At 44.2% G+C, this 18,865-nt stretch overlaps 1 protein-coding gene and 1 long non-coding RNA gene across 4 annotated transcripts in view; one reads left to right on the top strand and one right to left on the bottom strand.

Annotated features, from left to right (window-relative positions):
* The window catches only part of NKAIN1 (sodium/potassium transporting ATPase interacting 1), a gene marked incomplete at its 3' end in the record, with an annotated part of 52,330 nt that extends 39,956 nt beyond the window's left edge, over positions 1–12,374 (top strand). Inside the window, exons 4-7 of one of the 3 annotated variants that reach the window (XM_081869758.1) lie at positions 4,586–4,783; positions 7,766–7,826; positions 10,503–10,584; positions 11,778–12,374. In XM_081869758.1, coding sequence (XP_081725884.1) covers positions 4,586–4,783; positions 7,766–7,826; positions 10,503–10,584; positions 11,778–11,787 — 351 coding nt within the window. Of the gene's footprint in view, positions 1–4,585; positions 4,860–7,765; positions 7,827–10,502; positions 10,589–11,777 lie in introns of those variants that run through there. The other 2 variants (XR_014158391.1, XM_081869759.1) reach the window with 2 other exon arrangements.
* The window catches only part of LOC309346305, a 115,873-nt gene that overhangs the window by 94,484 nt on the left and 2,524 nt on the right, over positions 1–18,865 (bottom strand). The window lies entirely within an intron of this gene.

Below are 18,865 nucleotides of genomic sequence, written 5' to 3'. Positions count from 1 at the left end.
ATCAATCTTTAGAAAACCTTCTGAGTATCTTCCTTGAGGTGATCAATGCATTTGTTACTGAGCAGATGGCAAAATATCTAAATGTTGTTGTGCGTTTTAGATCTTTAGCAGAATCACACAGTCAGTTGCATCTGCCCTACTTAATGCTGGCATAAGGAAGTCATTTTCAACAGGGTTGATGTTTTGTGGAGTGCCAGACATCACTCCTCAGTGCTTGTAAACAGGTTAAAGTGCTACACAGAAAGGCATTTGGCCAGAATGGCAACTTAAACTGTTGGAATATGCGCAGCTTGCAGATCTAACCTATAGAATAAGAGAACAAGAAGAGCATTCCTTTAAAGAAGATTGGAAAATGTTTATTGAATATATGGGGGGAAATTGTGTACACTTGAAAATGTTGGCAGCATTAAGATAAATTCAACAGTGTAAATAAGTTTTGATGGAAGTAACAATGGAATACTGAATGGTTTAGTTTATATAAAATATGCAGGGATCTATGATATGCAAAATGAACCATGGAAAGAGAAGAAGGGAAGTCATTGATATATTAAGGTTGTCTAAATAAATATTCTAAATTGTAAAACAGAAAATTTGATAAAAATTATATATAAAAGAGGGGGGAGGAGACAATTGACCCCCAGTCAACAAAAGAGCATAGGAATCTACCTTAAACCAAGTGAGTACATTGGTCAATCTAGCTCAGAATTGCCTGCACCGACCAACAGATAATATCCAGGATTTTGGACTGGCTACATTTCCAATCCCACCTGGAGATGCTGGGGACTGAACCTGATGCTGAACCCAGAAGCAGTTCTCTTTGTGGTGGGGGACAGAAACACTATACTATCTTCTCAGAAGGTGGGCAGCTGTTGCTTACAAGGAGGAAGAGGTGCCAGAGAGGCTGTGCGGTGCAAAAGCGCTAGCAGGATTGGAGTGGCGGCTGGTTGCAGCTGATGGGAGTTGTCATTCCAAACTTCTGGAAGGCACAAAGTTGGGGAAGGCAGACTTAAGGTCTTAAAAATGTGGATCTGTGTATAGTTCTGGTTGCCTCGCCTTAAAAGGACGTTGTAGAGTTGGAAAAGGTTTGGAAAAGGGGAACCAAAATCATTAAGAGGAGGGAGAGACTCCTCTATGAAGAAAGGCTGCAATGTTGGGGACTTTTTAGTTTAGACTTGCAGGGATGCCCAATCTTTTTTCAAAGAGGGCCAGATTTGATGAAGTGAACATGCATGAGGGCTTTTTTTACAATTTTATCCCAGGACATATACTGCCATGGGGACCGGATTAAATCGACTAGGCCCCCGAAATGGACTTTGGAAATGCCTGGTTTAGAGAAAAGGTGACACAATAGAAGCTAATAAAATTTGGCATGGCACAGGGAGAGAAAATTCCTCCCTCTTTCAGAAGACCAGAACTTGTGGACACCCATTGAAGCTGAATGTCAGAAGTTTCAGGACATATAAAAGAAAATACTTCTTCATGCAATGCATAGTTAAACTATGGAACTCCTTGCCACAGGAGGCAGGGATGGCCACCAACTTGGATGGCTTTAAAAGAAGATAGGACAAATTCATGGAGGAGAGGGCTATTAGCCATGATGGCTGAGCTCTGCCTCAAGAGCTGGAGGCAGCAGTGACTTGGGAGGCTACACTGGAACACTTTTGATTATCATGTGCCCAGGAACATCTTACTTCTGAGAGTCCCTGGACCCCTCCAGACCAGTGTATTCTGCACCACGCCACTGACGTAATAATAGTGCATTAGCAATGGATTTATACTGGACCATCAATACATAGTTGTGCTGTGGTGCTTCCCCAGTGTTACTGCATTGCTGCCATCTGCAGGGGGCACTTTTTGCACTAGAGTGCAAGAAAAGTGGGGCAACTCACCACTGCGACTGAAACAAATAGAGAAAATAGAGAAAGATGGAAAGGAATTGCTGAAACAATTAATAGAAGTGGAATACAAAAAGGGAGGTGAGAGGAGGTTGATGTGTCTAATGTGTTAATATTGTGTTGTGTATTGTTTATATATTGTATTGTATTGTTTTTTCTTTCTTTTGCTTCTTCTTTTTTTTCTTTTCTTTTTCTTCTTTTTTGTAAGGTTTAAAAGTAATAAATATTGTTGTTTTTTAAAAAATGAAACAAATGTTGCAGGGCTTCAATAGGAAGCTACATGCACTGATTTCAATTCAAGCAGGGTGTCTGTCCCCAAATCTTTGCAGGCACCAACAGTTTGGAAAGCAGGACCACGTAGAACTAGCCTGGTGCTATCATGAGCACAAATAATCATGAATGCACCTCTGGATTGTGGGGGGGGGGCGGCAGCTTGTGTCACATGCTCTTTAGAAGGACTGTAGCTTTTAGGACAATCACCTTTGTGAAGAGATTTCAAACATGGAGCTTATCCTGGAGCTGTATCTGTGATGAAAGCAGCTCTTGAAAGTGAAACGAAAGCCCTTTGTCGAATCGTCTTCTTTTTTCTATTCTGTTTTGCCGAACAGGCCAGACATATTGATTAGAGCCAGCCTTTCCTGGAAGGAAGCCCAAAACTGGCACTACTGTCTCTATCATATTTCAGAACGAGCCTTTCCCACATTCTGTGTGTGTGTGTGTGTGTGTGTGTGTGTGTGTGTGTGTGTAATATTCCATCCAGGGAGCCACAGTTGCCCCAGGCCTTGCTGGAGGCAAGAAAGAGGGTTTTTTGTGTGTCTTTGCTTATCCAATCTGTGGCCCATTTACCTTCCTGCCACAGCAGTACCTATTTATCTACTTGCACGGGTGTGCTTTCAAACTGCTGGGTTGGCAGGAGCTGGGACAGAGCAACGGGAGCTCATCCCATTGCACGGATTCGAACCCCTGACCTTCCAGTTGGCAAGCCCAAGAGGCTCAGTGGTTTAGACCACAGTGCCACTCACGTCCAATAGTAATAGTAATTGGTAATAGTAATACTACTACTAGTAATAGAATATACTATTCTAGTATATTCTCTTCATTCATAGTCTCTTGCACATTCATTCATGCATCTAGAATTTTGATGCAACATTCAGCTTTTGCTCTTTTTTTGGCAGGCTCAAAGCATCCATAGAAAATAACACTGCTGAATGCAGTGATGCATTGGGTGTTGTAAGTGGGCACTTGGAAACTGTTCCATATGCTTCTGCCAGTGCTTCATGACTTCTGCCACCAGCTACTTTTCCTTGTGGCTCCAGAGAGTCAGAACGACCTCAGCCATGCCAATTTGATCTGAGTTTCTGGAGTCTGTAGTTAGGAATCACAGCTTGTCATGAGAACCTCTGTTGCCTTTGTTAAATGCTCCGGGACAATCGTGGCAGATGGATGGAATGCATCTCGCCCTGAAAGCTCCCTCTGAAAGGCCAGTGCCAGGAGGCAGCCATACAGGGACAGCTGTCTCGTAATATGTTCTGCTGGCTGGTTGTGAAGCTGGCCTGACTTGGTTATTGAAGGTCCTGGCAGGTAAACAAAGCAAGGCAGAAATCCCTTCTGCCACTAGAGCCCTGCAGTCAATATTGTGTTCTGCTGGGGATGGAGGGACAGAAGCTCTGACAAGGGTTTTTATTATTATTATTATTATTATTACTACTACTACTACTACTATTTATTTATATTGTCAAATGAGCCTCGCCAACTCGGAAGAACATTTCCTACACATGCATAGAATTTCAGGTTTCTAGGTGGCAGTGGCATAGATCCTTGTTTTGAAGACTGTGTACTGAGAAGTACTATTTTGGGGGGACAGAGGGCTGGTGGGTATGGAGGACTCCCTGGTCCTGAATGGGGCAACTGCGCAGCCTGGAAGTCATTTTGGACTCTCAGCTGTCCATGGAGGAGCAGGTCCATTCTGTGTCCAGGGCAGCTGTCTACCAGCTCCATCTGGTACGCAGGCAGAGACCCTACCTGCCCGCAGACTGGCTCACCAGAGTGGTGCATGCTCTAGTTATCTCCCGCTTGGACTACTGCAATGCGCTCTATGTGGGGCTACCTTTGAAGGTGACTCGGAAACCGCAACTAATCCAGAATGCGGCAGCTAGACTGGTGACTGGGAGTGGCCACCAAGACCACATAACACCGGTCTTGAAAGACCTACATTGGCTCCTAGTACGTTTCCAAGCACAATTCAAAGTGTTGGTGCTGACCTTTAAAGCCTTAAACGGCCTCGGCCCAGTATACCTGAAGGAGAGTCTTCACCCCCATCGTTCAGCCCAGACACTGAGGTCCAGCTCCGAGGGCCTTCTGGCAGTTCCCTCACTGTGAGAAATGAGGTTACAGAGAACCAGGCAGAGGGCCTTCTCAGTAGTGGCACCCTCCCATCAGATCTCAAGGAAATAAACAGCTTTCTGACTTTTAGAAGGCATCTGAAGGCAGCCCTGTTTAGGGAAGTCTTTAATGTTTGATCTACTTTTATTATTGTTGTTGTTGTTGTTGTTGTTATATTGGGAGCCACCCAGAGTGGCTGGGGAAACCCAGCCAGATGGGTGGGGTAGAAATAAATTATTATTATTATTATTATTATTATTATTATTATTATTATTATTAGCTTGCTTTCCTGTGTCCTGCTTCCTTAGGACCGAGACTTCATCATGACCTTTAACACATCGCTGCATCGCTCATGGTGGATGGAGAACGGGCCTGGTTGCCTGGTGACCCCGGTGATGAACTCCAATCTGGCCCTTGAAGACCATCACGTCATCACAGTCACTGGGTGCTTGCTTGATTATCAGTATATTGAGGTGGTGAGCAGTGCAATGCAGATATTCCTTGCGGTAGGTGGTACCAGCATCCGTCTCCAGCTGACTCTTCCACCACACTGATCCCTAAAAAACAACTGAGACACTGAAGGTGATTCTGCCCACTCGTGTGTAACAAATTTCACACCCATAAACACTAGATTTATAGAACGGGTTTGCTTCTGATTCCTTTTTTTTTTTTTTTTTTTTTGGTCCGGGGAGCTAGAGAGGTCTTCTGGCTAGGAAGAGCATATTAAAATGTCTGTATTTATTTGTTTACTTTCGACTTAAAAAAAAAAATCTGCCAAGAAGCCAAGCACTCCATTTCAGTTCCCTGGCACTTTGTGTTACTAGCATACTCCAATTTGCTCCCTGCAAGTTTGTATGAAATGAAAAAGCAACAGCAACCTGTCTCTGGGAAGGTGAGTCTGGAGGTGTTAGATAAATTTGAGGGGCTTCAAGCTCTATCCACCCATTCCCCAGTTGAAAAAAAAAGTCATCAAAATAAAATTAATTTCTTCACCAGACACTTGACAGTGCATTTCTAGACCAATTAGTCATGTTGAGTTCAGTTCCTAAACTCCTCGCATGAGAAAAAAAAAGGAAACAGTGATCCTGTCTAGAATGAAAGATGCAGAAGGTTGAGAAATGGACTGCGGGATAAACAATTGGGTTGCAGTCCTCTCTGCACACTTACCTAGGAGTAAGTCTGCTGTATTCCATGGGGCATCCTTCTGAGCTGACATTCCTTAAAATACAAGCAAGGAGATCCTTAAAAAGAAATAGCACAAAGGCAAGAAGATTTTTAGTTTTGGGTTTTTTTGACAAATGAAGGAGGGCAAAGACACAGGGAAACACACACAGGGAAATGAACATAGTGCAAAAATAATTGGTATTGAGAGAGCAAATCCTATGTCCTAGAGGATGGAAAGCAAGAATGAAAAGCAACAGACCCAGAACTCAACCTTGAGGTTAAGGCCAAACTGCTAGCTATGCTGGAAGATGTTTTATTGATATTGTTTCCCTTACGAAATGCTGTTATGGAGGCTCCTTGTTTGATCAGTGAAGGAGGGGTGGGGGAGCGATTGATCCTCTCCCTCGTAATGTTTTCCTCTAAATTATGAGTGCACAGCTCCTGTTTTTAACCAGTGTGCAGTGGCTTCTGGTGTACCTTGGAGCTCATTTCAAGGGTGCTGGTGAAAATGGCTTGGGAATAGGATGCTTAAAGAGAACCATTATTTCCTGCACCTATCTTTCTCAAACATTTAAGATCTGCATCAGGTTGTTGTTGTTCTTGTTGTTGTTACAAATTATTACCTGCCTGTCACTCTAAGGTCCCAGGGCAGATTACAACAATTAAAATGCAACACTAATCTTAACAATGCAGTATTGCACAAGATTAAAACAGTTTGAAAGAACTTAAAATGTTTTTGTGACTGACATTGACTTTTTCAGGTTCTTTTAGTAACCCTTAGGCTTGATTATTGCAATACCTCTAGCGCACATGAGAGTAAACCAGGCCAGGCCTCTTTTTAAGGCGTAGGTAATTTTAATGATGCTTAACTTGCCCATAGGGGTGCTCAGTTGGCACCAGGCTTGTGCAGAACTTGTCTGAAGCCCAAGGCCAGAGTCCCTGATCAGCTGGGAGGCATGGGCTGGTGTACCGGCCATAGCTGGCAAAAGGCACTCTCAGACATTGCCATCCCCTGAGCTTATAAAAGCAGCAACAGGCCAAGGAGCATCCTTCAGCCTGCAGACCTGATTCGGGGGTGGGGTGGGGGAGGAACGCACAGGATTTATCTGGGCCTGGATATCAGCATATTTAATGCACACACAAAAAATAGTAATCTGCAGGTCGATTCCTTTGTTAGAGCTGATTGGAAAGTCACAGAGAAGCAAGCAAGCTTTGGAATTCAGTACAACAACAACAATTTATTTATACCCCACCCATCTGGCTGGGTTTCCCCAGCCACTCTGGGCAGCTCCCAACAGAATATTAAAAACACGAGAAAACATTACACATTAAAAACTTCCCTATACAGGGCTGCCTTCAGATGCCTTCTAAAACTCAGGTAGTTGTTTATTTCCTTGACATCTGATGGGAGGGCGTTCCACAGGGAGGGCACCACTACAAAAAAGGCCCTCTGCCTGGTTCCATGCAACCTCACTTCTCACAGTGAGGGAACCGCCAGAAGGCCCTCAGAGCTGGACCTCAGTGTCCGGGCAGAACGATGGGGGTAAAGACTCTCCTTCAGATATACTGGGCTGAGGCTGTTTAGGGCTTTAAAGGTCAGCACCAACACTTTGAATTGCGCTCAGAAACTTACTGGGAGCCACTGTAGGTCTTTCAGGACCGGTGTTATGTGGTCCCGGCAGCCACTCCTAGTCACCAGTCTAGCTGGATTAGTTGTAGTATCTGGGTCACCTTCAAAGGTAGCCCCATGTAGAGCACATTGCAATAGTCCACACGGGAGATAACTGCTTTTCATCCATTGTGTGGGTTATTCAACAACAACAAAAAGCCCAAACAAACAATGGCAACAAAAATGGTGGGTGGGGGTGGGTGGGTGGAAGTAAAAGATTCTCCTGGACTAGATCAACAGCGCAATCCTATGCATGCCTAGTCAGAAGCAAACCCCCTTGAGTTCAATGGGATTTATTCTCCATGTGTGGTCCCAGTAAGCACAATACATCTCAGCCAGCATTTTCTTGCCCCAATCCCTGGCTTTTGTTTCTGATACCCAGCGGAGGAAGAGTGCTAATGAACTCTAAAACTGACTCACTTCTCTTTCACTTTGAAGTTGAGCCCAATCATGGTATTGCTCTTGATCTTGTTTTGATCTTGAGGGCCAATGTGGCTGTGTGTGTGATTTGATTAAGCTATTCAGCCTCATCTTGACCATTTCCGATTCTCGCCGAACTGCCGCTGCTGTTTCCTTGCTTTCAAATAATTTGCTTTTCTCCCTTTTCCCCCCTTCCTTTTCTTTTCTTTTAAAAAAATAATTTTATATTTTGAAGCTCTTCGGATTTGTTTACGCCTGCTACGTCAGCAAAGTGTTTATGGAGGAAGAAGACAGCTGTAAGTACCTTTCATCTACAAATAATTGGAGATTACTTGGCTATGGAGTACTCCATTTAGGGGTAGAGGGAGTGTGGCATGTAGCTCAAACTGTTTATATGACGCAGTAATCGAATATGGTTCAAATGCCATCTTGGTGGCCTAGCAGGGATTTTGAACCTAGGTCTGCCCAATTTAAATCCAGCATACTTATTAACCCATGGGTAGGCAAACTAAGGCCTGGGGGCTGGATGCGGCCCAATCGCCTTCTAAATCCGGCCTGTGGACGGTCCAGGAATCAGCGTGTTTTTACATGAGTAGAATGTGTCCTTTTATTTAAAATGCATCTCTGGGTTATTTGTGGGGCCTGCCTGATGTTTTTACATGAGTAGAACTTGTCCTTTTATTTAAAATGCATCTCTGGGTTATTTGTGGGGCACGTTCACTTTTCCCCCTTCAAAATATAGTCCTGCCCCCCACAAGGTCTGAGGGACAGTGGACCAGCCCCCTGCTGAAAAAGTTTGCTGACCGCTGACCGCTACCCTAGATGGACTCCCTGTGTTTTGTGGGTACCAATTCGTGTGAGGTTGATAGTAAACAGGGAGATAAAAGCTTCTTTTATTTATTACATTTATACTTCACTTACCCTTCAAAGAAACTCAAGATAGTGCCTGTGGTGCTTTCCCCTCACACTCTCCCCACAACAATCCTGTGAGGTAGGTTTTGAGAGAGAAAAAGACACCACATTCCAGCAAGCAGAAGCTAAAGGTTTCTACATTCCTCCCCTTCCAATTCTCTCCATCCAGACAAGCAAGGACACATTCCAATGAGGCGAAACCACTGGGGCAGCACAGCAGGGCCTGGGGAGAGTCCTGGGGGCCACACAGAGAATCCTGAGGGGCCACATTAGCCCTACGGGCTGGATTTCCCCACTTCTGTTCAATGCCATTCACCTCCGATGCCTGCGGAGGAAGGCTGGAGTCCCAGTTTGCAAAAGAACAATGAATGTATCGTCTACCACGGTTAATTCGAAAATGTTTCTGCAAGCAAATCACCCTGCCAGCCTGTGGCTCATGTTCAGATAACATTCTAAATAGATGTAGCGGAAAATTAAAACCTTTTGTGTAAAACAGGACACTGCCTAGCCATTGTAATAAGTTGCTTGGAATATATTTGAAGCTGGCAGAGGCTTATTTGCTCCTGATAGCTTCCAAACGGCAGCATCTGACACAAATGAAATTATTAATAAAGTTTACACATGAAAAAACCCATTTAGGGAGCAGCAAATTATACGTATCATCCTATTCAGAACTTGGAATACAGGCGGAAGCTGGTGCTTCCCTGCATGTTTGTCTTTCCTAACAAACTTCAGAGAGAGCTCTCGGCTTTGACAGTCATTCATTTAATTCCAAATCTAATCAGACAGTCCATTATAGAAAGAAGAGACTCAAGCTCAGCTATGGCAAAATTAATATTAGAAGTGTAATAGAAGCATCTCTGAATGCCTCTAACACAATATGGAATGGAAAGTCAGAAGACCAGGCTGGAAAGGGGGACATCATTATTCTATCTATGTATCTGTATTGCAAAACATTTTAAAAACAATACAGTGGTACCTTGGTTCTTGAACTTAATCCATTCCAGAAGTCTGTTCCAAAACCAAAGCATTCCAAAACCAAGGTGCGCTTTCCCATAGAAAGTAATGCAAAAGAGATTAATCTGTTCCAGACTTTTAAAAACAACCTCTAAAACAGCAATTTAACAGAATTTTACTATCTAACAAGACCATCATGAAAGCAATAATCATTGTACTGGACTGTAAAATAAATAAGACAGTACTGTAGATGATAAAAATTTAAATTATTATTATTTTCTCACCTGCACTGATGATAGTCATTGTTTGGATGGGGGGCTTTTATCCATTTCCGCAGTCATACAATCAATCAATCAGTACCTGAGCTGGGTTCCACACAGTCACAAAAACAAATTAACCGAAAGAGTCTCAAAAACAAAAAACGCAAATAAATAGCAAAAACAAAAGCGCCAAACTTAATCCGTTCTGGAAGTCCAGTTGACTTCTGAAATGTTCAAAAATCAAGGTGCAGCTTCTGATTGGTGCAGGCGCCCTGGAAACAATAGCCGACAGCCGCATTGGACGTTCAGCTTCCGAAAAACGTTCAGAAACTGGAACACTTACTTCCGGATTTTCAGCGTTTGAGTACCAAGGTACCACTGTAATGTCAAGGCTGCCAGAAATAGCCATCAAATTCATGAGAAAACAGATGTTTTTTAAATTCCTCTTGAAAGACAGTAATGAGGGAGACAAATACACCTCACCAGGTCGAAAAGGGGCCCCAAAAATGATGATAATAATCAAGAAGTTGGGTTAAGAACCAAAAATCTCTAGAGACACTTCTGTAACTTCCCTTGTGTGCATGCCATATATTTAAAGCACATGGCTTTGCCCCAAAGAATCCTGGGAGCTGTAGTTTGCCCCCACTCACCAAGCTATACTTTCCAACACCCTTAACCAACTACAGTTCCCAGGATTCTTTGGGAGGGGTCATGTGCTTTAAAAATGCATGGCGTGTCTGCAGCCTCCACTGCCGCGTTTTGTGTGTTGCTGCCTTTGTTGTTTGGTCTGTTGAACCTGAGCTGTTTGATATGAATGCTTACTCCTCGTTTTTCACCCCGCAGTTGATTTCATTGGGGGATTTGATTCATATGGCTACCAGGCACCCCAAAAGATGTCACACTTGCAGCTACAGCCTTTGTATACGTGAGTATCTCTCATTTGTGGGGATCAGGGGTGCATGGGGACTGCTAGAAAATGCCCTTACCTAGATCCTCTTCCCTCCATGTTGAGAGAAGCCATATGTGTCCCCTTCGCTGAACACTGCACCGATCCTGCCACTGGCACTATGGGCTGTCCATATGAGGGTGGAATTTTCAGTGGGGAGGGGATGCACATCAGTCAGTTCATGAAATGTATGTGGGATATTGAACCACATGCATTCTAAGCCACGTCTAAACACAACCACCCTATTTATTTAAACTGGATTTATATACTGCTTGATCATCAAAAGCAGTGTATATAAGATATCAAATTATTGATAAAGTCAGATGTTGGAAACAAGTCAGCCTTTTAGCACCTCTTATAGATTGACACGGGACGCGGGTGGTGCTGTGGGTAAAACCTCAGTGCCTAGGACTTGCTGATCGTAAGGTCGGCGGTTCGAATCCCTGCGGCAGGGTGAGCTCCCATCGTTTGGTCCCAGCTCCTGCCCACCTAGCAGTTCGAAAGCACACCTAAGTGCAAGTAGATAAATAGGTACCGCTTTATAGCGGGAAGGTAAACGGCGTTTCCATGTGCGGCGCTGGTGCTGGCTCGCCAGCTGCAGCTTCGTCACGCTGGCCACGTGACCCAGAAGTGTCTTCGGACAGCGCCGGCTCCCGGCCTCTTGAGCGAGATGAGCGCGCAACCCTAGAGTCGGACACGACTGGCCCGTACGGGCAGGGGTACCTTTACCTTTATAGACTGACACAGACAGTCCTGAGCTCTGACGCTTAGGGATGTATTCAACTTAAGTTTTACTCAAGAGTAGACCCGTTGAAATTAATGGGCCTAGCAGAGTCCTTTCCATTAATTTCAGTGGGTCTGCTCCAAACAAGACTAGCGCTGGATACGACACTTAATTTTTAATACCGTTTTTAGGAAATTGCATTGAATACCATTGGCTGTATCTTTTTAACAGCTTTTATGTAGAGCACTTAGAACTTTGTAGCATATCAAAATATTGTACATAAATAAGAATGAATGAATGCATGAAAAAAATTGAATGGGCCCTGTTTCATTCAGGTTTTTTGTTTGTTTGTGCTGAATTTAACTCACTGCCCTTAATGGTGTTTGCTGAAGCTTTGTTGCCAGCCCTGGACTAAATCTGATGCCTTTGCTCTGTTTTGCTCTTTTAGCTCTGGATAACTTTCCTTAACTACAGTGAGCTGGCCCCTGGGGACGTTTGCAAAAAACGCAAGGCAAGCAGGGTGCCGAATATGATAAAATGATTCCAAAGCCAAATGGCAGTCACCTCCTCTGCAGATCTGGTGTGGCCTGAAATCCCGCCCAGAGACAACACAGTGACTCTTCCTGGGTTCATTTCCTCCCCTCCTTTCTCTTTAACTCCTTCATTTGAGTGACCACAGAGAGCTTCCATGTACCTGGAAGATGATTCTGGCACAAGTTCTCTCTGCTCAAGACTGAGGAACCAAAAAGAAGCTTGACGCTCCACCTGCTGGCCAGTGTTTGTAGTGGTGCTGGAAACTCCAGCGAATTTTTTAAAAAGGAAAATCAAGCAAGGGCAATATTATGTTTCAGAGAGGGCAAGGAAAAGCCCTATTTTTAAGGAAGAACTTTTTCGGGTTTGGAAGTGTTGCTCTTTATTTCTTTTTTTTTTATAATTGTTCCGGATCACTTCCTGTTGTCCCATTTGCTTCTGAGCAAATGGCTTTGCAATGTGGCACAGGCTGCAAGAGAATCCATACATTGCAATAAAGAGTGAGATAGATATATATCTGACATCTGGAAAGGGGAGGCTTCATTAGGTCTGAAATCTGTTCTTCCCGCTCCCAGCCCCCGTACACCCAAGGCTTCCCATTTCTGTTTACTATTTAAATGAGCATCAGTTAAAAATCCAACTCCTGGTAACCGCCGGAGAAGACAAAATAGTTCTTTGATCATGGAGACAGAATTGAATATATGCGTACTGTGACAAATGTGTGGGTTTATTTCTGAGCTGGTATTGCATCCCAATGCTTCCAAGTTTATATGTGAGAATCCAGTGGGAGCTATTCCATTAGGCCAAAAGGGGAGGTGCCCCACCCACCTCACCCTGCCCTCAGCCAGCCCCTCCTTCGTCTCAGTATTGCCCCTTGTAGAACTCAGCAAGGAGGAGGACGGGAGCCAAACCTAGAATTACCGTATTTTTCGCTCTATAAGACGCACCAGACCACAAGACGCATCTAGTTTTTGGAGGAGGAAAACAAGAAAAAAAATATTCTGAATCTCAGAAGCCAGAACAGCAAGAGGGATCGCTGCGCAGTGAAAGCAGCAATCCCTCTTGCTGTTCTGGCTTCTGGGATAGCTGTGCAGCCTGCATTCGCTCCATAAGACGCACACACATTTCCCCTTACTTTTTAGGAGGGAAAAGGTGAGTCTTATAGAGCAAAAAATACAGTAGCTGCCTGTGGCTGTCTTTGGCTCTGGCTCTGCCTGCTGTGGCTGGCTCTGCCCATTAGTCCCCTTGTCCTTTGCCCTAACAGTCCCAATGGGTACCAGCCACCACTGGGAGACATAGTGTTTCCAAGAGGGTGCCAAGAACCATTTCTGGGAACACAATAAATGCCTTCCAAAGGGCCAGAATCTCATCAGCTGGTTTCTCTTTCTTATTTTCTTTCTGTAAATTGGTGGTGCAGGACCCTCTTCCCTCCAGGTGACCTACTTTCTCAAAATCTCAGTGCTGGACACTGCAGGGTCAATAATTTCTGCAGCCTTCTCTAACCTGGTGCTCTCTAGATGCTGCCGACCTACAACTTCCATCATCTGGGACCACTGGTGGAAATAGAGATCTAACAACATCTGGAGAGCATGGTAAGGTGAGGAAGGCTGCCGTAAGTTTTCATAGTCTCTACCTATCTATCTGCCCAAACACACAAAAGCTTGTTCAGAATTGGTCGCAGTTGCCTCATTCTGACACCAGGCAGTTCCCAGTAGTGGCTGGTGGCACTCGCCTCACCTCCCATCACCAGCATCATTGTAGCTTACCAGGCATAGGCCACGGTAAGGGTGGTGAAGTGAAGTGCAAATGCACCAGTAAAGAACACCAGATTGAGTCTAGTAGTGTGTTTGCACCACACAGGCATTGCCACCGCCTTGCCCTTCTTCTTACTGCTAAGCTGAAGGTCAGGTAAGCACCACTCCCACCATGTGCTGACCACCATTGCCAGTCCTTGTCACTCCAAATTAAAGTCATCGCTACCAAGCCATGTTCATAATGCCATTATACTCCCAGATGTGAGCTTCCAAGGAAAAAGTTCTCCTCCTTTAGCTCTTCAACATTAAAGCTGCGGTTTTAGTCATGTATTCCCATTTACAAAAATTCTCATCCTGAGGTTGGAAGCCTCGGTTATTGTTTCACACATACTTTTTCTTGTAAAGCTCCATACACAGAGCAGTCCCATTGAAATTAATGGACCTAACTTAGACATGGTCATTACTTTCAGTGGGTCTTCTCTGAGTAGGACTACCATTGGAGACACCCCATACCATTTCAACACCCACTGCGTATGCCTGACTTCCGTCCCACTTCACTATGCAAAAGACCGACAGACATGCGAACACCCTGCCAATTTAGTCATCAGTTTCCCCTTCCCTTCGGATGAACTGTCTACCTTTTTTGGTTTATATCACCATTTCTGCATATTCAGTCACATGCTCCTTCATTGCCTCCTTTTTTAATATAGTGGGTTTTTTAAAAAACAAAAATATCAAAGCTGTTCTAAGGATGTTGGAGTAAGGATATATTCGCGATAGCTTAAGTACTAGCCAATCCATGCTGTGCACATTCAACTTCTGCAGACTTGAACTGTGAACTAAACCCTCGCATGAGAATTGTCCATCTCACCCCAACACAAGTGTGCATCCTGAGCCACTCCAGTAAGGTTTCCTTTGAACACAGCTAAAATGTCACCTCCTGTGGTTAAATAAATATAGAACCCATTCCTCTCTCTCAGAGAAGTGTTTCCACTCAAGGAAATAATTGGAGCCAAATAACAAACACTGTGAATGATAGGGCAGGTGCTTCAGACCCAGAAAGTTCTGAGCCTGGGACTTGAGGATGCTTAGTGGCACTAGCCTTTCCTGGAAGCTCTGTCTCCTGAAGCCAGCCTTCCTGAAGCTGATGTGCTCCAGATATGGTTGAACTCCATCTCACATTAGCCCCAGGCTGTATGACTAGTGGTCAGGGATGATGGGAGCCGCAGTCCAACAACATATGGAGGACAGCAGGTCGAGAAAGATTGCTGGAAGGTATCTCCCCTAATCTCACTTGTGATGGTGTGAGCAGTAGTTATTCATTCCACGGTGGGAGAAATGCAGTCAGTACTTGCTCAGGAATGCCTTGAACTGCCGTAATGCATTAATGCAGAACAGAGAACTGGGTATGTAGGAACCTATAATTTTTTTTGCAGCTGGAACATAGCATACTGTACAAAGGTAGGCGTTCCATCCGTTGCTCACCCACTTTGGGCCTCTTGCCCCACCCACCACTGCCCACGCCCACACCAATAAAGTTGCCTGCCCTCAGATTGAAAAAGATTCTAAGCAGTTGGGTTAGAAACTGCAAGGCTGGATACTTTTCTAAACCTGCCTTCCCCCAATTTTTGGTGCCCTCCAGACGTTGTCGTACTGCAATTTCCATCATTCTCAACTGTGGACAGTCCTGGCTGGGTCTGAAAGGAGTTGGAGGCCACCCAGTTGGTGTGTCTCGTTCATCTGGTTAATTCTGCACCAAACATAACTGTGGCCTAATAATATGGCTGACTGCCAGCCTTTCTTTGCACTGCTGAATATCTCCCATATCATGAGCATGGCACATAGATACAATAAATGGGCACCTATAAACTGGAAGAATGTGTATGCACGCACACTGAAATCTGCTCCTTTTGCCTGCCTGCAACTGGTATTTCTGGAAGAAAAGTCCATGTGCCATCAGTTTCTTTTCCCCATTACCCAAATATATCTGATATAAGATGCTTGGCAGTGCATCCTGCCTTAGCCAGTCCGGGGCAAGCTGAGCAACTGGAACAGGCTTTCAGTATCACTTTTAGTGATATATTCCCCACTGACTAAAAAAAACTGCTCAGAGTTTTGCCCTGCTGAACTGGACAAAAGAATGTGGGAATCTCCTGATATGGGGGCAGGATGAGGCAGCTGTAGGACTTACATTTTGAATGAAAGATTGTGGTTTTCCCCAAAGCCCATCTCAAGCTAACCATTTCTCTTTCATTTGCAATGCATGTCCCTTCACTCTCTACCGATCTGATTTGTAAAAAGGCAGCAATCACAAGTGTTACTGGGGAGTAAACCCCACTGAGTCCACTGGGACTTCCTGCTGAGTAAATATGCATAAGATTGCACTGTGAAGCATGGAAATAAGGAAGGGGTAGAAGAGTTCGCCCTATTGGCTGTCAGCAATTTTGGTTACAGAGCAGCTTCTCATATCAGATTCAAGGTGAGCATTCTCAGGACTTAAGAAAAGGAAATACTTTCCCCTCCAGCTCAAAGAGAAGGAATTTTATAATCGAGATAAATTTATTGCAGTTTCCCCACCATGTAGCTAGGATGATCAGGTGCAAACAGAGAACAGGGATCGTGCAATGTTAGCAGTTGTTTCTTGCCATGCAAACTGCACCTGCTGAAATTGCTTCGTCTATGAGCAACTATTAAAGGTGCAGGAGCCCCTGTCTTCTTTGGCATACTGAAACCAACATAAATTTTGCACAAAATAACATTTTTTAAAGCAACATTTCAGTAGTTTTCTTTTTGAAGCAACTTTAGGACAATTTATTATAAATTTTATTTTTAAAGCTTTGAGGGCTACTTTTTTAAAAGCAAATACTGATGAATTGTAATGCAATAATGTTAAGTTTCAGTTTGAAAATTTCAGTGCTTGTGCACCTTGTTCTTCCACCTACCACCCCTGAAACCTCTTAACATCAAAAGGGATTCACAATTGGGAATGATGTGAAAGGGAGGGAGGAAGGCGGACATAAATTAGAGCTCTCACCTGTCTTGCAGCACATTTATTTCGTTCATAAGTGTGCATAGGTTTGCATCCTTAACTGATTAATAGCAGTATAAATTGAGTATAAATTGATTCAATTGGAATAAGTGGCAAAACAGCAGTTCTGAAGCAGGGGGGGGGGACATGTTTTATCCATGCAGCTGTTGCATTAGAAGAGATTTTCCTTTCTGGGTGAAAGGAACAGGGACTGCCTCTTCCTGCCACCAGCAAGAAGTATTTGTATTAAAAAGTCAATGTGCAGTTGACCTAGGACTGGGGAGCCCAGGGTTCAAATTCCCATTTGGCCATGGTTGTTTTGGCCGGTCTCTATTTCTCAACCTAACCTACCTCATGGTGTTGCAGCCAGGATAAAATAGGAGGGGTTTTTTGGGGGGGGGGGGGAGACTACATACAAAACATCACCTTGAACTCCTTGGAGGATAGGGAGCATAATATAAATGAAACAAGCATGAAACCAACAAGTAAAAATGATAATACTTCTTTTAAACAAAACTGCCAGGTTAATCAGGGCTACTTGTTTTTTAGTTGGCCCAAAAGTTTTTAATCAATCTAAACCATGGCTTGGGAAGAGCTGCTGCTCACCCCTTCCGAGGTAGACTGGGGCTGATGACACTAGGAACCCAACAAGAAAGTAGTTGCTGGTTCATTTCTAGGCCCAATTCAAGGTGCTCACATTAGTGTTTAAAGCCTGAAATGACTTGAGGCCCCAAATACCTGAAAGAGTGCCTCCTTTTGGGTGTTAGGCCCTAGTGTTGGTTCCACCAACCTCAGAAGCTCAGGGATGTGTGTGTTTGTGGTCTGCAGCAGCCCCCCGGTTGCGGAACTCCATCCCCACAGAGGTGCATCTGGCCTCCTCATTATACAGCGATTGCTGGAGACACATCTCTTCACCCTGGCTTTTGACACCTGAGTTGTATACTGTTAGAACCCACCTTTCTTCTGTGATAGTAAGTTGTGTTAAACCTTTTTTAACATTGTGTTTCACCTTAGGGTGAAGGGTGGGATGATGACGATGATGATAGTAATAATAATAATAATAATAATAATAATAATAAGGCACTGGTTTTCCCATCCCCAATCTAATGCAAATGTTGCAGTCCTTATAGAAATTGTTGCAAGCCAGTTCAAGTTAGGGAAATTTCCCTGCAAATCCCCACGCACATCATATCCTCTCTCTGGACTTATAAATCTCCTTCATATTACTTCCCCAGGTTGTCTGAGTAGCATATTTATAGTATTCTTATGTTTGATTCTTGTGCGTCTCCCAATCTTCCACTGAAGAGCTCCAAGTGCCTTAGGAGAACAGAAAGCTGCCTTAGACCAGTTCACACTATTTGTACATCTAGACCTTTTACTCAATCTTTTGCTCACCTGGTGCCCTCCAGAAGTTTTGGTCTACAGCAGTGATGGCCAATCTTGGCCCTCCAGCTGTTTTGGGACTACAGTTCCCTTCATCCCTGACCACTGGTCCTGTTACTTAGGGATGGTGGGAGTTGTAGTCCCAAAACAGCTGGAGGGCCAGGTTTGGCCATCACTGGTCTACAGCTTCCATTAGCCTCAGCCAGCAGAGCCATGTCAGCTATGGGAAGGCAAAGTTAACTGTTTGTTTATACTCCATTTCTGCTAATACGTTGAAGGCGGTTTCCAATTCAAAGTGGCGGCTGGTAATCTAACAGGCATGATAGAAAAGGAGCATATGTTGAGAAAGGAAGAGGAGATTAAGCAAATTCAGGGCCTGTTTCAAGCAAAATGTTAGCTCAAAGCTCCATAATGACAAGGCAGAAGGTGGCCACTGTGCAAGGTGGTTCTGGGAGGCAAGGAGGCAAATAGCCATTGGTCCAAGCTGACTTCAGTGGAGCTGTTTTATCTCTCCCTCTCTGGCAGCCAGGTCAATGGTTGTGCCTTTGTAATGATTACGTACTTGCATGAGTGGGAGCGAATGGATCCCGAAGCAGTGTTTACTTGCACAGTGGTCCAAGAGCCTATTATGATTCAATGCCTCAGGGGAAGATATGAACATAGGAAGCTTCCTTTAGAATGAGTCCATCTAGCAGCATGTTATTTATGCGCATTTGCAGTGGTTTCCCATGGTTTCAGACAGGAGACTTTGCCAATCCTACCTGGAGATGCCAAGGATTAAATAGGGGACCATCTGCATGCAGCCTCTAACTCTAACCACTGAGATACAGCAGCTCCCAA

Source organism: Podarcis erhardii, assembly GCF_964252035.2.
Source record: "Podarcis erhardii genome assembly, chromosome: 7".
NCBI lineage: Eukaryota > Metazoa > Chordata > Lepidosauria > Squamata > Lacertidae > Podarcis > Podarcis erhardii.
This window is presented reverse-complemented; position numbering and strand designations above follow the sequence as displayed.